This window comes from Agrilus planipennis, unplaced genomic scaffold (assembly GCF_000699045.2).
Source record: "Agrilus planipennis isolate EAB-ADULT unplaced genomic scaffold, Apla_2.0 scaffold18, whole genome shotgun sequence".
Classification (NCBI taxonomy): Eukaryota; Metazoa; Arthropoda; class Insecta; order Coleoptera; family Buprestidae; genus Agrilus; species Agrilus planipennis.
This window is the reverse complement of record NW_020438920.1, coordinates 203,203-229,342: the sequence shown is the minus strand read 5'-3', so window position 1 is coordinate 229,342 and position 26,140 is coordinate 203,203. Positions and strand designations below refer to the sequence as shown.

Sequence of the window (26,140 nt, the reverse complement as noted above, 5' to 3'; positions counted from 1 at the left end):
TACAAGTTTTCCAGATTCAAGTGGTAAAACAAAAATTAGACACTTGACTAAAAATATTTTCGCCCGTAAATTGACGAATGGGGAGTCTATAGAAAAAAAGGCTCCTTTATTCACCGTCGAAGAAATCTGTGTACTGTTATTCCTGTAGTCTATTTAGTACGAGTGCTGGTACTGGACATAATTTGAGTTCTCCAAATGAATATAAAGACTGGAAGCATATTAGTAACTTATTAATCTTATTATACTGAACGAGTTGACAGTGAGAGTTGTCTCAATATAACGTAGTCAAAGTCAATTATTGGAAGAATGTATTTAGAAGAATTGTTTCAGTAGTGAAATTTTTGGCTTCAAGGGGTCTTGCTTGGTGATAGCACCCCCTAAAATATTCGCAATTAATTCGGCTAACATCGACAAAGTATATTTGATTTAATTAAAAGATCATAACGGACAAATATTTGTATCATTCAGTTTACTTTACTATCCAAAAGGGCCCCAAATTCTTGTGTGTGGGCATGGTCTAAGACGGTCTTGTTTCTATACTACCTCCTCTGTAACAAATTAATGTTAAAATTAAGTGAAAAATGAAACTTTCTGTTTTATTGAACACTTAAGTTCTCGAATCCACTTATCTGAAGAGATAGGAACCGTGCTACTGGATTAAATGTCGGATCATGGATACCTATTGCTGTGTTTGTAAAATTTGGATGGCTATTTATATCAAAATTATGATGTGAGAAAATAAACTGTTTATTTAAGACGATGCGATCAAAATTCATGCTTCTGTGTTTTCTTATTATTTTATGGCGAAGTAGTTTTGATACGTATGACAGTTGACAGACGAATTTTGTTAATAATCATCGGTGTGAATCATTTTTTCGTACACTCGGTATGAGCGCGGTTCCTTTATTAAACAAAGCGGATTTTTACAAAGATCTTTGCGTGCGGCAGAACGTTGCTAACAAGGTCTGTCGTTGTTGGCTCTAGACACATGCCTTTACAGAATCGACTTTGAGAAGAGTCACGATCGAAAACAAGGCCCGTTCATGGCCTTAACTACATAATATTTAACATCACGAAGTTCAAGAGAGAAGCGTTTACGTTTTGAACTGTTAGTGTTCCTTCTTTCTCCATGTTCATCTCCTTCTTCATCTTCGTGTTCTTTGCCGCCAGCAGTTCGATGCGGATCGGAGGAACCGCCTCGTCGATGGAAGAAACGACCTCTATTCAATCAAGATAATAAAACCATTTTCGAATTAACATTCCATCGAAAACAGTCATTATCGTCGCTCGCTGCTTGTCACTCTCTGCCCACGGAGGATGATTTGACGGGTCCCGATACATTCAATAATAACAACGACGTGGTCTGTTTGATAAATAGTGTTAAAGCGCCAGAGATCAAGTGCCGCCAAAGTCGTTCGGTTGACGGTACATGTCCCTCCGGTAATTGAACATTGGCGGCTCTTATCTAAAGGAAATTGACGTGCTAAGACTGACGATTCTCTTTTTTTTTTTTTTAATTCGAACGAGGTGTTCGGAGACATTCCGTGACGGTAAGTTTGATTTTATCGCAATTATGTTCAGAAACTCATTAAAATTTTGGGATGTTCATAAAGTCTTCCTATTGACAGAAGCCATGAATTATGTAAAGATTTAAAGTTAAAATCATAACTTTTTAAAAATCGCTTGAAATTTTTAGCAGATACTCTCTCATGCACTTGATGACGGTACCCGAAAGGATTTTATATAAATGCGACGTCTGTTGAAAATGTATCGTGAATTTTGAGTTTTTTCAAATATTATTTATTTCTTCATGAATATCTATTTTGTTCCCTTCAAAGTAATCCCCACCAGATATTATACACTTGTGCCAACGTTAGCACTTCAAAAAATAATTTTTTGTGATCTTGTTCAGCTCCTCCTTCGATGTCGTCTTTATCTCCTGAATCGTAGCGTAAGGTCGTCCTTTCACGGGCCTAATCAGTTTCAGGTACAAGAAAAGGACACAGGGGACCAAATCTGGGGAACACGATGGCTGCGACATTATTAGTGTATTGTTTTGACCAAAAATTCGCGCACAAGCAACGATTTGCAAACAGGGGCGTTATCATGGTGCAAAAGTCAATTTTTGTTTTACAAATCCGGGCGTTTTTGGCGGATTATTTCGACAAATGGCGCAAAACTTGCAGTTAATACTCCTTATTGACAATTCTACCTGTGGTAAGAACTAATGATTCATCACGCCCCTGCAATTGAAGGAAACTGTAAGCAAAACCTTCACATTAGATATAACTTGGAGCGATTTTTTCGGCCTTGGTTCGTGTGGCAGTTTCCATTGGAATAATTGAGCTTTGTTTTCCACGTCATAACTATAAACCCATGATTCTTTACCAGTTATGACCCTCTGGAGCAAATTTGGGTCGTCACGGACAGAGTCCGACAGCTCCTTAGCAATGTTAATGGGATGCTGTTTTTGGTCGAAATTGAGCAATTTTGGTACGGATTTCGTGGCGATCCGTCTCGTGCCCAAATCATTCTGGTAAAAATCGAATGGCAGGAGTCAATCGATATGTTTAGGTCCTCAGTAGCTTCTCTAACGGTGATTCGACGATTGGCCAATACTATTTTCTTCACTTTATCAATGTTTTCGCCTGTTCTTGACGTGCTCGGGCGTCCAGCACGCTCTTCGCGTCTACATCTTCTCGGCCCTCTGAGAACACTTTCTACCACCGATAAAAGTTGTTTCGGTCAAATGTAGCTTCACCATACACCGCAGTCAACATGCGGGATGTGTTTCACATAAAATTTGAAACAGATTTTTTCATCCATTTTTTGGAATAGGTAGGTAGGCAATAATCGAAGACGATCCCAAACACTTGCAAACAAAGCAGCTGTTAAAAATTAACTGAACATTCAACATGACCGAACTTGTCGGGATAAGTGAGAGACATGAGTACCAACATATCGCAACAAAAAACATCGAAAATCGAATATACGTAACCCGCGAAAAGGAATGAATACTTATTGAGCAGACCTCGTATACACATGAAATTAAGATATGTTGGCCTCGGAAAGCACAAAATAAACATACCTGTTTAATATTAAAAATTACAGGCGTAGTGTAGTGGGTAAAACCAATTCAAAAATTAATTCACTAATACATTGAATTAACGCTACAAAAGTCCAAAGTATCTCATTCGGTGTTGCTGCTGTAGTTCCTCCTTGTAGTTTACAATTATTATAGTTGTAGAGTACTGGTGCGTAAAACCGGGAGGCCGGGTTCGATACCGGACAGGGTGGTGGCAGCACCAGCAATTTTTCCTTGTTGTTTTAGGTTATCTGCAGTGGGCAAAATTAATTCAAAAATTAATTCACCAATGCAACTCATATCTAGTAGGTAGGTACGGTTCAGGACCATTTTAAGGTACTTCTTTCGTTATTAAAGTCCCCATATTGTTTTTCCTTTTGTTCATGCATGTACAGACAAAGGATTTTTTATTTTAATCTTCGTTTCCTGTGCATATGCCCATTGTGACCAGTCGTTTTAAATCTTCCAACTGTCAATTTAAAGTAACTCGTCGACGGTGGTATATCTCATCCGTCATTACCACTTTAAGCAGGACGTCAACGTGAACCGAAGATCATTGGACGCAGCGATGTTCAACGAGTCGCAGGATTTATTAGATAATAGATGATAACGACGACAATAATTTTATTTTCCACGAGTGGATACACCGACCGCTTCAGGAGGAGGGACGACTTGACTGTCACAAAACGGTTATGGCTGGAAACAGGTGCGGTGCAGTTTGCTTTTATAAGTAACTAACTACCACAGGCTGACAGCAACGAGTGACCAGCCATCTAAAGGCTGGGAATTATTATTATGAGACGACGTGGATGCTGGGCTACGTTACAAAGCTTGTCCTGTGGACTATTTATCATGCAAGATAAGCTGACGGCTACCATTAAGTATGTTGTAAGAACATGTTTCTCTTTACATTTAAAATTACAACTTCTTGTTTCGATTTATATGAGAAACTAGAAATTTCATTCTTTCTTACATTGGGTAATTATCCAGAATTGGGGCTCCAGACCAAAATCGCTCCAAAACTTTTTTCATCAATTTCCGGTCGTTCTACATAATAGAATTAGATATTAGAAGGTAGGGGAGGTAGTTTTTTATGGCTTTATAAACAAAATTTTTTTTGAACGATAATTTTTCACAACTTAAATCACAGTTCTAAACTGTTGGTACGGGAGGAGATGGATGAGGAGATCAGGGGAGAAAGAGGGGAGGTGTTAAAAATTATACAAGCTTTTAATCTCCTTATCTCACGATTGTCACTGCATAAAGTTATTTTATTAATATTAAAAGATGTAATAGCTATACACACACCATATATCCATGATGTATGACGTAATAAAAAAAACATGTGTCTTCCCCCCCCCCTCAAATATAATCATTGAACCCTCAGAAATGACCAGAAATGGATGAAAAAACTTTTGGAGCGATTTTGGTCTGGAGTCCCATTTCTAGGAATTGTATCAAATTCCGATATTGTACTAGGAAATGTATAAAACTAATGCTTTCTGTGAATAAAATACTCAACAATCAGCCCTCCTACGGCGGGTAGGGGCATTGATTAAACTTCAATCTACCTAATCAAACAATGACTTCACCAATGCAGGTAATTATCCAGAATTGGAGCAATTTTGAAAAAAAAAATTTATGAAGTCATAAAAGACTCCCTCACCTTCTAATATCTAATTCTGTTATGTAGAATGACCGTAAATTGATAAAAATAATTTTGGAGCGATTTTGGTCTGCAGCCCCAAGTCTGGACAATTACCTTACATTGAACCACTTTTTCCGAAAAATGTCAATATTTTCACATGCTTCTCTATCGTCAGTCAAAGATGAAATTTATTTTCAGAAAGATATTACAGTTAGTACAGAAATTAACCAAGTTCATTCCTTCCTGCTTCAAAAAATAAAAATAAAATAAAATCTGTGAACGCGTCTTTATCTGATTAAAATGAAGCTCTCAAAACTTAAAAGATATCTGACAAAGAAAATTATACGTAAATAAAAATGAGAAATATTTCCCAGACTCACATCTCTAGAGCTCTAGAACAACTGTAAATAATTAAAGGTGAAGTAATTTCTATTAAACATAACGAGTCATGAAGCAAATACCAGATTTTCTGTGGGAGTATTTTTGTATTTTTTTAGATGGGAATGACAATTTTTATTTTCACATTGATCAGCTTGTGGACATAGTTGGAAGATCTCAAAAATGCATTAGAACATTTGTGGTCGATTTCCCCGTCATTTCCCAACAAGACTATCTAAAAACTTGAAGTAATTAAAATCATTAGTGGCGCCCTTATTTATTGTAATATTTTTGAAAATTAAGTCTAAATTTAACAACGTTATTATTATTTGTTGTTAATTATTCACATTCTTGCGCTTAAAATATGAAAAAATTAGGTTTTCATTGATCTGATTAATCGCAACAAAAAATCTGAAAGGTGAACGTTTTAAATAAGATTTCTAGATTCCGTTACCTCACCATATATTCGGGAACCCTGGGAATGTCTAGAGTCAAGACAATGATTGATGACATCAGTGACGTTGATTCTGTTAACTGAAAAGGGAAACGTAAGCATTGTATTTCTTTGTCGAAATGGTAAATGTGGGTAAATATAAACAGATGAAGCGGCGGAGTAGTCTAAATTTAACAAATATTAATGGATTGCGTGGGTTAATTATAAACCAGCAACGGTTTCTTAGTGTACGAGCCGATTTCTTAATTCAAATCAATTCTTTGTTTTCAGTTTAATTCTAGAGCAGTTCGCAAATGTAAAATTGAGAAGGAAATTGAATTATCTTTCCTTTAAAGTAATGATTTATTGGAGGAAGCACAAACTAGAATTTCAAGGAAACCGATGATGTCTTTTGACTAGTTGGTATTAAAAACAGTGATGTTAGTTGAATAATAAGAATGAAACTATGATCTTTTTTCTTATAGTAAGAAAAATAACTTCATTTTCAACTTCATTTTATCAACAAAAGAGAAGAGTTTTAGTTTTTACAGTTTCAAATAGTTGAAATTGACAATATATTTATTAATTTCATTTCATTTTAAATATACTACCGGAATGTAGCTCTTATTTTTAGGTGTGCCCATACTTTCATCATATTTTAACTTCATTCTTCGTCTTAACAACGAATTAAAATAAAATTAAGTTCTTTCTGAATTAGTACATACAAACAGATAGACGAAAAGCGGCCTATATTACTCCTGACAGCCTCTTCTTCGTGTATGTTAAGTCTTTTCCGTAATCAATTCGTCCGTTTTGAAGATTAGCCCGTACAGACAAACAGGCAGGCAGACTAAATTATTTTTAAAGGTCGTTTGCGTCTTAATAACATGCCAATAATAATTTGAATTTAAAATAAAATTGGCCTCGTGCGAGTCAGACAGTTACGGGAATCGAGTCAAGTAGGTACATTTTTCCTAATTTTTTCGAGTCATCATGCATCAGTCGGTCCTAAGACTGGTTGGACACGCACTTCTACTGTTTCCTATCCTGAACTAATCCTCGCATTTCCCCAAAACTAAAATAGAGACAAACAGACAGACAGACAAAATTATTTTTAAAGGTCGTTTGCGTCTTAATAACATGCAAATAATCATTTGAACTTAAAATAAAATCGGCCACGTGCGAGTCAGACTGTTACGGGAATCGAGTCAAGTAGGTACATTTTTCCTAATTTTTTCGAGTCATCGTGCATCAGTCGGTCCTAAGACTGGTTGGACACGCACCTCTACTCTTTCCTATCCTGAACTAATCCTCGCATTTCCCCAAAAATTAAAATAACCCACCTTCTAACCTTTTCGTTCCTGTCGCGCTCACTATCCATGTTTCGCACCTGATCCGAGTAGATATGTAGTGTTTCCCCCAAAAACGTATAATTACAATATTATAATTAAATTTTTGAACTACGAATTTACTGTTTTCAGATTTTTCCCTTTACTTGTGTGTGACATTCCTTCTTGCCAAACTTTATGATTCTAGGTCAACTGGAGGAATCCTTTGGATTTTGACTTAGAAGTTTAATTTTTTCGCAACTCTGACTATTTCATATAAATTTAAACTTGAAAATTCCTCGTTTTCCTAAAAAAAAAAAGGGTCATGGCAGTCAGGCAGGCCGACACAAAGTGATCCTATCCATTTTTCCCTTTGAAGTACGTAACCAAAAAGGCAGTTATTTCACTAATACAGATGGACACTTTTTTATACATATACATATGTAGATATAAATCACTAGACAAATACTTAACATGTTCAATGATTGGGCAAAAAAAAATATTTCGTGGCTTAGACTTTTTCGGATTTTGAACGTCTCGACTCTTGATATTACCTCGTAATCGGATTAAACTGGTCAAACGCCTTACAGTGTTAAAGTGTTACGAGATTTTCCCAGGTTTAGGTTTGTAGGTACGTCGTATTTAGCAGCTGTATTTTAAATGGCAATTATTGATTTATGAATATTCAAAATGAAGACTACAACAAAGTCGAATGCCATAACAGGCGTCAAATATTTGCGTGAGAATATTCTATAAATAAAATTTGAGAGGCTTTCACTTCTTGTAGTACCATATTCAGAATGAATCGAAAGCTAACAATGTCAAGTTACAAAAATAGTTATTGATGTTCCACAATAATTGTTTCGGCATATAATAGCTTCTCCAGAATAACGAAACTAAAACTTAGTTTTTTTAATTCGATTTGAAGAAGCCAGGCACTGTGTGGCGAAATAATATTATGATTACTGATAAATATTTCTAACTTTACATTGTGTTTATCTTCGTATTGTAACGACCACGAGCGTGATTGTGTGCGATCGGGCATACGTGTGTGTGAGCGGCTTATCGATTCGCCTACTAGCCGCGGGCGCTTTTCTTCATGTGCGCCGTATCTGTAAACGTGTGTGTAGCACCTGCGTTCCGGGAAAGCAATTAAACCGTTCAAAGAAAACGAGACTTCTCTGGACCGCTGGAGAACGTTCCCGAAAGGAGGCAAGGGAGGATAAAAAGGAAGAGACGATCGCCGAAGTAGAGTAGAAATAAATTGACCGTTGCAGAGGTGAATCAAGAGATAAATTGACAGTGATAGAAGTGAAATAAATAGAACAGTGAAATAACAGTAGTGTAAATAAATAGAATAATTACCGAAGTTTAGTAATAATTTAATAGTATTTTTAAGTTTAATAGTAATTAGTGTAAATAAATAGTTTTCTTCTTAAAATTTAATTTGTTAAACCCACGAACATTACAGTATTTAATTTGTCAATAAAATCTACTCTTACACCTAAAAGCGTCGGTATTGGGTTAGAAAATATTTTCTTACCCGTGTATTGACTTTAATTCTATTTGTACAGGTGTACATCAAAAGGAAATCAAAACGTAATGCAAGTTTTGCAGTTTTTGGGAAAGTGATATTGTCTTATCCAGCTACAAGACTACAATTTTGGAAGGGTAACAGCGAAGACCGCAACGGGCTTAGCCACACTATTTCATGTGGACCCCATAAAGCCCACTAATAAGGGTGAATAACGCCTTCCATTTTTCCATGGGGTCCTCGTGAAGAAAAATTATCGCTATCCCTTTTTAAAAACATTTGGGGGAGTAAATCGGATTGTACCAACTGATAATTTCGAAATATGGTCTACTAGCAGAGAACTAGAAACACCCATGAAGGTAGATTGTGACATTGCCGCTTGTAAGGTTATACCTACACACATGGGTTAGATTTACTTCATAATAAATCTTTATGGAAAACTCATATAAGGTATTGCATGTGATTCTTCTCCGGATTATATCAGCTGATAATTTTGAAATGTCCCATTAGCAGATAATCATGTAACAAATGCATATAAGGTAGTCAAATATCTCTTGGATGTTCTTTTGCAAACAATAATAGACCGATTTGCTCCCAATGGTCAGATTCTGCGAAGTAAGTTTCTTTGGGTCACTTTGTTATAGAAGGTTTTGAGGAGGACTTAGAAAACGAATAATTAAAACTAGATAACAACAACATATATTTACAACTTAACAACAACTGGCGTAACGAAAGGAGAAGAGAAGAGACTTGTTCTGCTGAAGGCGTAAGACGAACTGATTTTGTATTTATGGAAAATGAAAAACTGTTCTACAAGAAAGGAATAGAGATGGTAGTAGATACGAGTAGGGAAGTATTGAAATGTGGAAACTTTAAGATTAGAGATACCAAGAAATTGATGGCAGTGTCAACCACCGAAGAAACCGATCTTAATATTGCAATTAGGAAAAAATGAAAGGTACAGACGTCATGCGGTTAGTACACGAAAGATGAAATGTTACAAGGATTATAGGAAAGTACAGTAATACAGTTATTTAAATAGATAAGCAAGATACAATAGATTATTTACAAAAGGAAGGAATTTTTATAGACCCTAATCGAAAATAGACTAGAAATTATTTAGAAAGGTATTTACAATACGAGGGTGGATTGATAAGTTTCCGGCCTGACCAAGAAAAACAAGGTTTTTAAAAATTTTTTTTTTTTATTTCTCAACATAATCTCCTCCAAGGCTGATACATTTCTCATAGCGGTGTTCCAGTCTATTAATGCCATCTCTATAGACTGATTCGTCAAGCTCCTCAAAATAACCATTTACAGCTTCGATTACTTCTTCATTGTCCGCAAATCTCTTACCGCCAAGCCATTTTTTGAGATTAGGGAACAGAAAATAGTCACTCGGGGCTAGGTCTGGAGAGTAAGGAGGGTGCGGCATCAATTCAAACTTTAGATCGTTGATTTTAGCCGTCGCAACGATTGACGTGTGCGCTGGTGCGTTATCGTGATGAAACAAGATTTTTTTCTTCGCCAGATGAGGTCGTTTAATTTTCACCTCGTGGCTCAAACGTTGCAATAAGTCTGCGTAGTATTGACCAGTGATAGTATTACCCTTTGCAAGGTAATCAATGTATATAATACCTCTTGCATCCCAAAAAACAGTAGCCATAACCTTGTTCGCCGAAAAAATTGTTTTTGCCTTCTTTGGAGTTGGTTCCCCTGGTCCAATCCACTGTTTAGACTGTTCTTTGGTTTCAGGAGTGTAGTGGTGGACCCACGTTTCGTCAACGGTTACGAATCGACGCAAAAATTCGCTTGGATTACGCTTATACAATGACAAATTTGCGGTAGAAATGTTTTTTCGAATCAATTTTTGGTCGACTGTTAGCAAACGCGGCACCCATCTTGCACAGAGCTTTTCCATATGCAAATGTTGGTGCAAAATATGTTGCACACGTTCATATGACATCTTACAGGTCTCAGCTATCTCACGCACTTTCAATCTGCGGTCTCCCAGCACTATTTGATGAATTTTTTCGATCATATCTGGAGTTGTGACCTCAACGGGGCGTCCTGAGCGAGGCCCATCAGAGGTGCTCACACGACCCTTTTTAAACTCGGAAACCCACTGCTTAACGGTTGAATATGACGGGGAGGATGTCCCCAGTGTTGAGTCCATCTCTTTTTTAATTTCCTTCGGCGTTAACCCCTTCAAATAAAAGTATTTGATGACAGCACGATTTTCCTGCTTTTCCATTTTTACGAAAACCACAGAGGCGTCTTGTTCAGCGTGCTGTCAAACCTACACTAGCAAGGAGATCGGGCTGAAACTATAGCTACAAGCTATCCAAGGATGGTACTATAGAATGTCACCTCAAGGTAGGCCTAGTGGCGTCATCTCTTGGTTAGGCCGGAAACTTATCAATCCACCCTCGTATGTACACAAAAAGAAACAATTTTAAAACATGTGGTGGATATCGCCACAATCGAGGCAGAGTCATATCTTCTTGAGCTTTTCCCCTTATTGGCTTCTGGCTCGTATTCTTTTGTTGCATACCAGGTATTGGTGGTGGCATCAGAACAATTCTTGATTTTGTCACATAATTTAGAGCTAGTTACGTTTTGTCCTTCTTCTTGTTGTTAACTTGCGTTTCTAATTCGTATTTTCTTCGTTGTGCTTGTAGTTGTAATCCGTTATTTCATAGTTAATAGTTCATTTGTAAATAAAGTCCGTATATAGTGTTTTATATCGAGTTTCATTCGCTGCGTTAACACCAACATTTTGAGAAAATACTGCTCGTGGTTTCACAGCAGACAAAGGCATTAGATTTACCTCATCAAATCTTTATGAAAAACTGATAAGGTATGCATGCTTCACTTTAGTATTGCTCATTTATTTTGTGGAGGTCCTTCTGAGGAATCAACGGGGAAACTCCCTTATTAATGTGCCGTATGAGATTCACACACTACCCTATGAAGCTTACTCATTTTTGGAAGACCTTTATAAATTTTAGTCTAGCATTTCAGTAGTTTAGTTAAAGTCGCAATTCTGGCGTTATGTTCGTCCAATCCGTTATAACGAAACGATAAATCTCTTGTCAAAAATCATGAGAATGACATTGTTTATTTGTAATGTAAGCAATTTCTTATTGAGTGAATAATTTTAAAAAGTAGAATGTCATCTAGGTCTCCTGATGTTATCTATTTACATAGTCATCCAAGGTGTAACAAATGACGGTCTGCATATACTTGTGGATGTTGTAAGAAAGGGACAGCACGTCTTTACCAACCCACCACCTACCTACCTACCTACCTACCTACCTACCTACCTACCAACAAAGCTTTCGGTCAGAGAGGTGTTTATTTTTCGTTCTCCTCGTTTGCCTTTGAATACAAACTGACATCGGACAGCTTATAACGCGACAGGACAAAGATTAGGCTTATATCCAGAGTCCGAAGAAGACTACGCCACATGGGCAAGAAAAAGAACAAACAATAAAATCTCTCTCGCTGGTAGGATACCTTTATAATATCGTATACGAAGGCATCGTACAACAGGCAGGCACCCCCCGTAGATGCGGGGTCTTGTACCAGCTCAAACCGATCATCTGTCAAAACGAAAGTCGTCCATCATCCCGATAACTATCTACTCTGACTGGCTGTGAGTGTACACGACTTGTTCTTGTACCTGATGCGGACGCTATATGTTGTGTGTGTATGTATGTATGTATGTGAGTTTGTGTACTTACCTGTTTGGCTTGATGATAATCCTTAAGGCAAAAATTCGAATTCTTTATTAAGCGGCAAACGCAACATCTTTGAGGCGTCCACTCGGAATTATTTGGCTTTTAATCGTAAGTAAGTACATGTGCATGTATGTCATTTTAAGAAATGACAATCCAGAAGTATTCAATGCTAATACTTAGTACGACGGAATGCAGCCACGTAAACACTTAACGAGCTCCTTTTTGTCCTTTTTCTTCTTGTATAATAGGTATGTAAAAAAAGACTGGGTGTGCTTTGTGTGGCACCTCTCGACGGTACTTACGGAATATTTACGGCGACATCTTATGACACGTTCGAAAAATCTCGTAGGTACCTGTGGCGCTAAGAAGCACTTAAAATAATTGATAATAATGAGATAATGTTTGTATGTACTAATGTACATGTATATGTAATAAGTTCACTGACTCTCTGACTGAGGTTTTGTTCTTTCGTTGCTATTTCTGTTGGATATGTTTAATAACTATCGTAAAATGGTGTAGGACGTTGTTCCTAATAAAATTAATTAGCAGCTGTAGCTTGGAATTGAAATGGTCGTATTTCACTTCAAAGGATGGCTAGTTAAAATTATTTATGTATGGAGATTCTTGCTCACAGATTAATTGTGCTTGAAATGTGCAGCACATAGGTACTGTAAAATTATTAAGAGATTTGTTGAATCCGTCCAAATTTGACGGATGAATACCATTGTCAATGGTGTACAGGACTTCCCGTATGTATGTCAGTTAGGGAAACTTTTCTCACTATAATAACCTAACCTGAACGATTGGTTTTTTTTTACATATGCCAATTAAGGATTCACTTGAAAATTCCGATGAAACTACACAACATCATGGATATCGGAAGTAGGCGCGTCAGTTAATTTCGTCCTTTCAGTAATTACACGTCTTAATAGTCAGCTAATCCCCGAAGGGGCTATTAACTAAAGAGATAGATAGCTACAATTTGCATTACCTTGAAACAGAGTCATTGGTATTCAGAACGTTATGATATATGATGGTCAATGCATTCAGTGACGGTTCGAGGCATAATAAAGCAGATATTCTGTAAAATTGTTTGCTCGCAACGTTTCTCCGTCATCATGAGGTCGTCATTCCTAAGCTTCTAAGACTGATTGGACGCACACCTCCACTCTTTCCGATCCTGAGCTAATCTTCGCAATTTCACTAAAACTAGAACATCCACAGTAATATAATCTAGATCTCTAATCTACTCCATTTAACTTCTTTCTGCTTCCTCTCTGACTAGACTTTCATGCCTGAGGAGGTGTCCTACCAACCTATCTCGCCTTTTTCTTATTGACTTCCATAGAGTCCTCTGGTTAATTTATCCAATTTATTTGACTTCTTTCAATGTTTCAATCTAATGGTTTAATCTATAGAGTGGGGTCACTCTATTTTTTTCTTTCAAACAGGTTTAAGTACTAGTTACAAAAATAAATCTGTTCCAAGGAGAGCTAATTATAATGACAACTGCTCTACTGTAGGTGCATGGCCAAAATCTATCCCGAAATGTTCAAATAAGAACAACCTGGATTTTATTGCGCATAAGTTAGGTTTGTTCAGCATTAAACCCATGCAGATTGTTTAACTCTGACTCATCACCATGAGGTTGTCAGTCCTAAGACTGGTTGGACGCACACCTCCACTCTTTCCGATCCTGAGCTAATCTTCGCAATTTCACCAAAACTAGAACATACACATCCACAGTAATCTAATCTAGGTCCTAATCTACTCCTCTTAACTCCTGTTTTTGCTTCCTCTCTGACTAGACTTTCATGTCTGAGGAGGTGTCCTACCAACCTATCTCGCCTTTTTCTCATTGACTTCCATAGAGTCCTCTGCTCAATTTATCCAATTTATTTGACTTCTCTCAAAGCTTCAATCTAATGGTTTAATCTATAGAGTCGGGTAACTCTATTTTTTTCATCCAAACAGGTTTAAGTACTAGTTACAAAAAGAAATCTATTCCAATGAGGGCTACTTATAATGACAATCACTCTACTGTAGGTGCATGGCCAAAATCTATCCCGAAATGTTCAAATAAGAATACCCTGGATTTTATTGCGCATTTTGTTCAGCATTAAACACATGCAGATTGTTTAACTCTGACTCATCATCTCCATGAGGTCGTCAGTCCAAAGACTGCTTGGACACGTACCTCCACTTTTTCTTATCCTTAGCTAATCTTCGCAATTTCACCAAAACTAGAACATACACATCCACAGTAATCTAATCTAGGTCTCTAATCTACTCCTCTTAACTCCTGTTTCTGCTTCCTCTCTGACTAGACTTTCATGCCTGAGGAGGTGTCCTACCAACCTATCTCGCCTTTTTATTATTGACTTCCATAGAGTCCTCTGGTCAATTTATCCAATGTATTTGACTTCTCTCAAAGTTTCAATCTAATGGTTTAATCTATAGAGTGGGGTGACTCTATTTTTTCTTCCAAACAGATTTAAGTACTAGTTACAAAAAGAAATCTGTTCCAAGGAGAGCTAATTATAATGACACCTGCTCTACTGTAGGTGCATGGCCAAAATCTATCCCGAAATGTTCAAATAAGAACAACCTGGATTTTATTGCGCATAAGTTAGGTTTGTTCAGCATTAAACCCATGCAGATTATTTAACTCTGACTCATCATCACCATGAGGTTGTCAGTCTTAAGACTGGTTGGACGCACACCTCCACTCTTTCCGATTCTGAGCTAATCTTCGCAATTTCACTAAAACTAGAACATCCACATCCACAGTAATCTAATCTAAATCTCTAATCTACTCCTTTTAACTCCTGTTTCTGCTTCCTCTCTGACTAGACCTTCATGCCTGAGAAGGTGCCCTACTACTAATCTATCTCGCCTTTTTCTTATTTACTTCCATAGAGTCCTTTGGTCAATTTATCCAATTTATTTGACTTCTCTCAAAGCTTCAATCTAATGGTTTAATCTATAGAGTGGGGTGACTCTATTTTTTCTTCCAAACAGATTTAAGTACTAGTTACAAAAAGAAATCTGTTCCAAGGAGGGCTACTTGTAATGACAATCACTCTACTGTAGGTGCATGGCCAAAATCTATCCCGAAATGTTCAAATAAGGACAACTTGGATTTTATTGCGCAGTTACGTTTGTTCAGCATTAAACACATGCAGATCGTTTAACTTTGACTCATTATCACCATGAGGTCATCAGTCGTGGTTGGACACGCACCTCCACTCTTTCCTATCCTGAGCTAATCTTCGCATATCCGCAAAACTATAATAATCCACATCCATAATTATTTACTCTTAACTCCTGTTTCAGCCTCTAATATGTCTTTCACTAGACCTTTATGCCTGAGAAGTTGTCCTACCAACCTTTCGCCTATTTCTTATTGACTTCGATAGAGTCCTGTGATCTATTCTTTCTAGTACCTCTTCATTTTTAACCTTCTCTATCCACGGTATCCTCATTATTCGCCGGTAACACCACATTCAATCTAAGCATACTAACATTTTGCCCCTGTATATGCATCCCTACAGTTATATTGTTTTATATACTATTATTTATTAGAAGATTATTCCTTGCAAAAGTTATAACAGACGTAAGGTCTCTATTACGCGATCGTTTAACAATTAGAATGTTCAGCTGTTTTGTTCGTCACCCTACGTAACGTCTCGCGTCAGAAGTAGCGCTGACAAAAAAACGGAACGTGAAATTAGTAAGAAGGAAACGATTTGTACAACTGAGGGTAAATATTGTGGTGGAAACGACAGTGCGTTTTAGTTAAGTAAACACTCTAACCGAGGTGTGTAAATATTTGTTCCCAACTTAAATTTCTCGCCTCGGTTTCTAGTAGTAGTGACAACTACTAAGCACCCGCAAACGTACGGAATGTACGTGCGTACACACAATACATGCATCGGGCACATGTGTGTGTGTGTGTGCGTGTACATTTCCTACGACAAAACGACAGTTACTGATTATGCTCGAAGTGACGGAGAGGAGGGTTCACTGTCAAACGTTAAATATTTGTACCGGGACCTGGGTGATTTGAACTAGAATACATATGTACTTAGACAGCCAAGTCGACCGATGTCACCGATGGAATAAATTAATGGTACTAATTAGCGGAACACCCATGATGCTACCAGAAATCCATGTACGTATACGATGTACATATACTTACCGAAGAATGTGTCTGTTCAATTATCACGAAACATTCTCTTGAACAATTATTTTTTAACAAGTACCTTACCTGCTCGTTTATTTACTAAACGGCTCGTTCTCTTTCCTAAGAATAATCGAGAACACTCTCTCTGCAGTACAATTTGCCTAATTATATCTAAAATTATATCTGTTAAGTTTTTGGCGCCTACATAAAGCAAATTTATTGAAAAAAGGGTGAACTGTCATGTCCTGACTATGTAACTACTTTCACTCCTAATTAGGTTACCTATATAAGACCGCTCCAACCCATTTGTAGTTAGTCCTAATTTTCGCTTATTGCTAATAAAGTACAAATAAGTTACGGCATTTGTTTTGTTAGGCAACTCGGGTTTCTCGTAATAATTAGTATAGGTTCCTGGTGAATCTAAGTGATACTTTTTGTTACTAAGTGAGAAGCATTTCCTGTTGGATTATACGAATTAAAGTTTGGTGCTTAGTGCTACAACGTTAGTGCATCATATCTGAAATTCTACGAGTATACATCCAATTTAGTAGGAACATCACCTGGTTTGACGGTCAACCCTTAAAAATTGGCAAGACCCTCATATCCAGATGTGAAAGAACGTGTACGCGTGTACGAATGTAAGAAGTGAAACTTCTTTAAATTGTATATTATACGAGGGTGTGTTTTTAAGTACGCTGAATGGGTAGGTAGGTCATTAGTGAAGGTACTTACCCAAGTCATTACGAATTAAGCAACTCATTATTAGTATAAATACCGAGTTTTATCGCAATTAGGTCATGGCCTGGAGGTCTAGACCATTGCTTAGCATTCGGGAGGACGCCGGTTCGATTCCGGGTCCGTCTGCCTTGGTCCAAGTTTTTCTGTGGTTTCCTTGGATCACTTAGGCAAATGCTGAGGCAGTAATATTCCACTGATAATCTTTCACTCTCTTCTGTCTTCATTTCGTCGGTCTCAACTTTCTCACTCGAACTACCACCCACCCATTCCCACGATTCATGAAAGCAGGCTGAAGAGGGTCTTCCGCCCTACCTTCCGGCGTAGTCCGGAGGGACTGCCCGCCCACCAGCATTACTAGCTGATGGGAATGAAACACCCAAAAATTTTTTTTGCAATTAGGTCAGTAGTCTTTGAACTATCGTGGACGAAACAAGTCAATCGGGAACAAATTGTGAAATATGGAGAAAATCGAGTACCGCGCTGGTATAAAGTTCCCTACCAACCCAGGAAAATCAGTTTAAACCATACTGGAAGAGATATTATCCGTTTAGGGGGACTCTTGCCCAGGTANACCGAGCGGCATGGCCTAGAGGTCTAGACCATTGCTTAGCATTCGGGAGGACGCCGGTTCGATTCCGGGTCCGTCTGCCTTGGTCCAAGTTTTTCTGTGGTTTCCTTGGATCACTTAGGCAAATGCTGAGGCAGTAATATTCCACTGATAATCTTTCACTCTCTTCTGTCTTCATTTCGTCGGTCTCAACTTTCTCACTCGAACTACCACCCACCCATTCCCACGATTCATGAAAGCAGGCTGAAGAGGGTCTTCCGCCCTACCTTCCGGCGTAGTCCGGAGGGACTGCCCGCCCACCAGCATTACTAGCTGATGGGAATGAAACACCCAAAAATTTTTTTTGCAATTAGGTCAGTAGTCTTTGAACTATCGTGGACGAAACAAGTCAATCGGGAACAAATTGTGAAATATGGAGAAAATCGAGTACCGCGCTGGTATAAAGTTCCCTACCAACCCAGGAAAATCAGTTTAAACCATACTGGAAGAGATATTATCCGTTTAGGGGGACTCTTGCCCAGGTAAAATCATGGTTTACAAGTGGCATTCCCTCTTTAAGCAAGGCAAGGACTCACTTGAAGACGATCCACGACCTAGCCGGCCGATCGAGGTGACCACTCCGTAAATCATTTAAAAAGTCGAAAAATTAATACTGGAAGATACCAGACTTAAGAAGAAACAGCTCGCAGAAAAGATAGGAGTATCAGATAAAACCATTTTTAAAATTCTTCAGGATCATCATGGCATGACTAAAGTCAGCGCAAGATGGGTGCCAAGAATGTCCACACCGCCTAAAAAAGAAAAAACAGCGTGTGGAGTGTTCTCGCGCGTTTTTAGACTTCTGTAGTGCAGATAAAGATAGAGTATTGACTCGAATTGTTACTGGGGACAAAACTTAGGTTCATCATTATAAACTTGAGTCCAAACAGAACTGTATGTCACAAAAAAGGCACACCAGCACTCAAGAAGTTTAAGGTGTCACAGTCGGCTGGGAAAATCATGGCGACAGTCTTTTGGAACTCAGAAGGGATCCTGTTGATCAATTAGTTGGAGAGAGAATGCGGTTAAAGGAAGCAGTTAAAGAAAAAAGAAGACAGAAATTGTTAAATCAATTTCCCCCTTTTCTTTCAAAATCAACTACTATTAATGTGTCTTTAATTAATCAAAAATAAGATATTAATTACAATATTTATTTAATGATTCTAGATATCATTGTTGTCCTACCAACCTTTCGCCTATTTCTTATTGACTTCGATAGAGTCCTGTGATCTATTCTTTCTAGTACCTCTTCATTTTTAACCTTCTCTATCCACGGTATCCTCATTATTCGCCGGTAACACCACATTCAATCTAAGCATACTAACATTTTGCCCCTGTATATGCATCCCTACAGTTATATTGTTTTATATACTATTATTTATTAGAAGATTATTCCTTGCAAAAGTTATAACAGACGTAAGGTCTCTATTACGCGATCGTTTAACAATTAGAATGTTCAGCTGTTTTGTTCGTCACCCTACGTAACGTCTCGCGTCAGAAGTAGCGCTGACAAAANTGAGGCAGTAATATTCCACAGATAATCTTTCACTCTCTTCTGTCTTCATTTCGTCCGTCTCATCTTTCTCACCCGAACCATCACCCACCCATTCCCACGATTCCTGAAAGTAGGCTGAAGAGGGCCTACCGCCCTACCTTCCGGCGTAGTCCGGAGGGACTGCCCGCCCACCAGCATTACTGGTTGGTGGGAATAAAACACCCAAAATTTTTTTTTTTATACGGCACAGCATAGGCGCGATCCGCTGACAATTATTATTAATCATTTTCATTATTAGTGTCCGCTGTAATTCCTACCTGACAACTCATCTTTTCTATCTGTCATGAGTAAAAGTAGGAGTTATGTCACAACCGCTTTAGTTTAGTCAGTAAGTTGAAAGAAGAGAGTAAATGAAACACTTTTATTGGCGACTATGCCAATTTTGAACGTTCCAATTATAGAAGGTATGCTTAGTGGACAGATTCAGCTAAACTGCGATTAAGTATAAAACGCCTAATCGATAATCTTGAATAAAATTCACGCTTATGCTGAATTCCCTCCTGGAAGGACTAGGACTAATTAAGACCCATGGGGGAGAGGTGACAAAAATGCAAACCATCTACAATATGTTAAATTTAATCATTTCTGTGACTAATAATAGGTACATACACCCGAAATTGCACAAAGCGTATAGAGACGTAAGACGCGTTTTGGCACTCAAGGTGTCATACTCAATTAGAATATCTTCCAAAATAAAATGTTGTCGAAAGAAACCGTGGAAAATGTGAAGTTTACTTATGACTAGGGTTACCATTTATGGAATAGTTCCTGTGTGAAGATAGATTTTTGGCGTTTGCCAAAACCAGTTTCTAATATACATTTTTATAAATGTTTTGAGCATTTTGTTCCTAGTGACTTTATTTTCCTTTTGTAATTGCCATTCTAAAACCAGGCGTCTAGTGCACTGTCTGTCTTAAGGATAAAGGATAAAGTTATATCATCTATTTTCGTAGTTTTCAATATGAAGTTCAGTGTGATGCTCTTTTGTGATACAGTAGTACCTCCTTTTAGTAACCAAAATTGCTAAAATTGTTTTCATCAATTGTTTATTGGGCATTAAAGATCATTTTCCACATCAAGAATTTCATATGCTTCTTAAGATCGACCGACTTGGTTTTCAATTTGGTACATGTGCCTGCTTGGTTGGCTAAAATATATCGCGTGTCCATAAATCAAGATACATGGGTTCTCGTTCGGGGCCGTCTTCGATTTATGGTCCTCGTTTGTTGTAAAAAAAATGCGCGGCGTTGTCGAAACAAAAGGACTCATTTGAATACAACGTGGCCAGGAGAAGACGGCGCATGACTCGATAAATTTCAGTTGTTCGGGACGGTAAAACAAACAAAACACTGTAATAATAATGGCCACGGTACACCATTGTTGTCAGGGCATAACAACGTGGAAAAGGAAGAAAAAGCGAAAGAGAGACGAACGGACGAGGCTGAGTTAGGTGTACAACCATAGAACTCAGTGGCGGCATGTGAACAGTTTCCTCCAGCGGTCGCAGTGGGTAAACAAAGACAAGGGGATTGTAATGGGGGGATTGTTAAAATTTTCAGCTTTTCTAATCAAAAATTAACAAAAATGTTGGAAACAATCGGGTCACACATCCTATTATGCGAAATGCATTCTTTGAGTCTGTAGCTTTTACAGACGATTTCACGTATCACGTCAAGATGTAGTATTGTCAGAAGGTTATATTTTACGTAAATTTTTATGATCACACGTAAACTTAGATTAGATTACTGTTCGCAAATAGTTAAGGATATGGGTTGTACGTGTCCAAGCAGTGTTAGGACTGACGACCTTATGATGATGAATAGTATTGTTCGTTTCAAGAAGTTTGAGATATGCCCCTTCCCTTTATTAGGATGCACCGTAGCATAATTCCAATTTATCTGCGGAGCTCATTTCTCCACCGATCATCGAGCGAGAACTAGACAAAAGTGTACAGTACCATTTGCAAAATTATTTAAACTGCCTCGTTAAAATTTAAGAATATGCTTTATTTAAAAACATATTTAGCCAAAAATAATAACAAGAGAATTAACTTAACATTCTAAACACTTATAAAACTTTTGCTTTGTTTTCTATTGTTAATTTATATACATTTTTGTTTTAAGAAATTGCTAAATATTTTCGTCTACTACTGTACAGTTCTAGCCGATCTCCTAAGACAGCCCATCGAGAGCTCTGCTCGTTCAAGCTTGTTCCAACTATTTCTGTCTTGCTCACGCCTAGTGTGTATTTTTTCTATCTTCGCGCAGATTTCTTCAAGGTCACAATTCTAACAAATTGAAATAGACTGTACTTTTAATGAAGTCAATCTTAATTGTCAGGATAATTCACGTATTTAAAACATATTATAATTGTGAAACGAGCATCAATAATTCGATTAACACATAACTACCCTGTAACTGAATTAAAAATGTGTCTTTTCAATCATACCAATGAAATTTCTGGTAACAATTTAAATGCCCCTGTTGTTTTAAACGTCAGCCGCCACTGGTGGAAGGTAGTATCGTCGGACCATCACGACGCTTTACCTGCCTCGTTGTTAACTAGATTGGACTCGATCTCATGTTAAAGTTGCGGCACGTAAAATGCTTCTGTTCGTGTTCGGACTGTTGGACGGTAGAAGGAGAAGAGCCTTAACGAGACGTGGCGCAAGAAAAAAACGAGCACGTTGAAAATGCACGGAACATTGGCCGTAACACAGATTGGAATTGGTAGTTTGCTCGTTTTGTTGGCATTTATTTTCACAGGCGTCTTGTCGAATTAACGCAAACATAATTCGCGACCTTTCGCGTTGGGAATTCTTGCGGTTATATGTACTTGCCTACAAAAATTCATCAGAAATTGTTACCATTTTTTATAATGATTACAAGTTGATACTTGCATGACTATTGGATTACGAAGACGCTGTTCATCCAGTCTATTGATTTTTTTGCGGAATACATTGGCAAAAAGTAATATTAGTAAAAGAAGTAAGGTTAAGGTCCAAATTGTATCTTAAGCTTCTATAGCGAGAAGTTAAAAGAAACAGGATTTTTGTGTCCTTTTTTGGAGACTGAATCCGTTATTTTTTGACATTCATAGTCAAAAATTATTTAAAGAAACCATCACATCTTAAATTGAACGATTATGATATTGAAACAGACTAAAACTCATCATCATAAGGTCAGGTCTTCAGTCTTAAGACTGGATAGAAACGCAACCTTCAGTCATTCCTATCTTGAGCTTATTTTCCCTTTTTCCTAAAACTAGATCCACATCCTTAACTATTTGCGAATAGTAATCTAATCTAGGTCTACCTCTACTCCTCTTAGCTCCTGTTTCTGGCTGTCATATGCCTCTGACCAGAGCATGCCTGAGAAGGAGTCCTACCAATCTATCCCGTCTATTTCTTGTTGACTTCCATAGAGTACTTTGTTCTCCTTTCTTTCTAATACCTCTTCATTTCTAACCTCTATCCACGGTATCCACCCTAAATGCCTAAAATAGTTACTTCTAATTTTTTGTGTCTTATCATTATATTCGCTATTTCTCTTCCCTAGCATACCAGTATTTTGTTTTACTTCTATTTATTTTCATACAATACTGTTTCGTCAATACCGCTTCCAGTTTATTTAAAGTTATCTCAAACTCCTCCTTGCTAGATGCTAATACTGCTATATCTATTTGCAAATCCAAGCATCCTAAACTTTTGCCCCTGTATATCTATCCCGATAGTTGCACTTTCTTTAATGATGGTGATCGTGTCTTCGATGTATAGATTAAAATCCCTGTCTGACTCCCGTCTTAATATTTACTTCTCTGCGTTGCTGCTCCAGCTCTACAAGTGCTTGTTGCTGTTTGTGCAAACTAAGTATCACTCTTCTATCTCTGTAAGTCATCTCTACATTTTTAAGTATATTTAACATCTTGTTCTCTTTAACATTGTCAAACGCTTTTTCTAAATATTCAAATCCTATGTTTCTTCTATCGTTTTCTCTATTGTTACCCGATAAGCGAGAATGGACTCCCGCGTTTCTCTATTTCTTCTAAACCCAAATTGATCTTCCCCTGAAAGTTCTTCCGCCCTTTTATCCATCCTCCTCTGTACAATTCTAGTTAAGGTTTTTAACGCACGGGAAGTTAAGCTAATTGTTCTAAATGCTTCGCATCTATCTATGCCTCTCTTTTTAGGTATGGTTAGTATCACGTTTAACTGGATATTGAAAAAATATATTTTATCTCAATTTTAATGTCTGAACATCGTATTAAACTAGCTCATCTGTTATGTACCTTTTAAAAAGTAAAATGGCCTTGAAAATAGGCGGTCATTTTTAATTTTTTGATTCCATGTGACCAATATAGGTTTCCTGGAATCCTGAAATACCTAAATCTTCTTAAATTGAATTATTCAAGTCGTCATCGTCAGTTCTTGGTAGCTCATTCTAAAACGATGTCGCGCTTTATCGGTTTTATTTTATTTGTGTCATTTTAGTACCTGAATTAGCGTTTGTCATTTATTTTCAAAAAAATTTGCATCTAAAGCAGATAATTAGCTAATGGCTTTGGAGTGTCCTGAATTAACTGTGCTTAAATTTTAATGAGTTTCGGCGACCAAGCGAAGAGAAATTTCTATGAAGTCTTGTTATAAAAACTATACAAATATCAGATCAAAGAGGCCGCCAGATTAAAGATAAACGTTTATCAGGTGCTAAGAATTAAAGCGAAACTGATAAAATCGATTTATAATGACACTAACAACGTGTAAGCAATAAAAGGGATTGTTTTGTGTAGATAAAGGTTGTAAACTGCGATAAACAGGTTTTCAAACTTTTAGCTAAACTTTCGGGTATCAGTTTGCAAAAAACTATGTGTAACCTAATCTTGTTTATTAACAACAGATACTTCATTTTAATTTTTAAAATTAAACAGAATGCTCATAAAGGAAAAATAAACCATTCCAAAGAAAATATAACATCACTTAAACTTTCGGTTTTGACTCATCGGTTTAAGCAATATTAGAACGTGACCAACATAATCCAAACATCGAGAAAAATTATTTCCTTTTAATGCATTGAAAACCCTACAAAAATTCTTTTAAAATTCTCATTGTTAATAATGATTATATATTGATTTCTACGATTCTGTGACCTTCGTAGTTAAGCAAAATTGTCGTTGATGCTGCTGTTACTTCTCGTAGATTAGTGGTAGAACGAAGGTGCTTAAAGCCAGGGTCTCGGGATCGTTTCCCGGCGAGAGCGTGATAGCAGCAACAATTTTTTCTCATTAATATGACGTTATCTTTAGTAGTAAGAATAAATAAAAAAATTAATTCACTTTAATGCACAACCCTAACATGTATATTTTTAGTGGTAGTTTTGTATACCGTATAATAAAGTATATTGCGTTTTTAAAATAAAAAACCCTTCACTACTATTAATTAAATCACAACAAAAATTGTAACCATAATTTATTCTCAACAATAAAATTCTCTGCTAAACTCTGTTGGGATCGTGTGGAGATTTTGGATTTGAGTTTTTCTTTTGCCGACAAGCATCAAATAATAGGTTCAAAAACCTTTTTTTAGATTTTTACCAATAGTTTCCATTTCATCCCCTCTCGTATTCATTTAATATGGAAATCAGAGTCAATTTTTTAGGTAATAAGGTTTTTATTTAGTCAAAAAGCAAACGAACGTTTCGCCTACAACGGTTAGATTTTTTTAAGGAAAGTTTAGAAACTAATTACTGTTAACAGAAAACCTATCTTAAAAAAACTTAATTATAACCGAAATGACTAATAATATTATTAATAATGAAATAATAAAAATATTATTACATTATGAATTGGCCCTTTTTTATTAATATCACCTTAACAATGACATTTATTAATTTTTAATGGCTTTCTATCGGCCTGATCCAAATTGTCTACAACTACGTCAAACTAACTTTTTTTAATTGAACATATTTGTTGTTGTTGCAGGTGGGTTTGTCTTTGCGCTTGGTGGGTTGCCAGAGCAGGGCTGTCATGGACACCAGAGAAATTGAGATCTATGGGCACGTTTTTACACGTTGTAGCTTGGGGATTACCCGCTGCACAAACCGTAGCTGCTCTTGTTCGAAGAGAAGTTGATGCCGATGAGTTAACAGGTTAGTACTAAAACAATTTCGACTTCTAGTTAGGTAGGTTCTTTTGAAAATTTAAATGTATGTGTATTACGACATCATCTACATTGTTATGAACTTAAAACTTAATAATGGTATTTGGTCTTCTATATAGGAAAGGCAGAATCCTTATATCAGTTGCGTATCTAATACCAAGTACAGTCAAAGTCTGTTATGACGACACCGAAGGGACTACTCATATTTGCTCGTAAAAACCGATAGTCGTAATAGCCGGTGACGTTGTTATACCTATTGTTGAATGTGTGATTAATATATTCATATATAAAATAAAACTATTTTATTTTATTTATTTTACATAAACGTATTATAAAAAGACGTTACGTACATATAATTATCATTTTTCTATATTAATAAAATCTGGAATTTTAGTCTGTTTGGAACACTTCTGAAGTGCATAGAGACTTTGTAGTTCACGTTTAATTTTAATTAATGTATCATCATAATTTCCCTGCATATGAAACTGTTCATTAGAATAAAAAACAATTTTTCGTAATACACTGACAGTATTGAGACCATCATTCAAAGTTGGCACTGTAAATTGTTCTTCAGTCTCTTCCTGTTCGTCATTTTCCTCTTGAACTTCTTGTACAATATCACCTTCCGTAGCTGGTGCACAAATTGCAATAGAGTTATCTGCATCAATAAACTCCTTAGCTTCAGTAAAAGATATATTGAAAATTACGATAGACCTTAAACTCGATATGCTTTTAAAATAATTTGTCGTGC

The 26,140-nt window shown here is 36.9% G+C and overlaps 1 protein-coding gene across 1 annotated transcript in view; it reads left to right on the top strand.

Moving 5' to 3' along the window:
- The window catches only part of LOC108744150 (frizzled-4-like), an 81,745-nt gene that overhangs the window by 30,580 nt on the left and 25,025 nt on the right, over window positions 1-26,140 (top strand). The window contains exon 3 of the mRNA XM_018479776.1: window positions 25,212-25,378. Coding sequence (XP_018335278.1) covers window positions 25,212-25,378 — 167 coding nt within the window. The remainder of the gene's footprint in view (window positions 1-25,211; window positions 25,379-26,140) is intronic.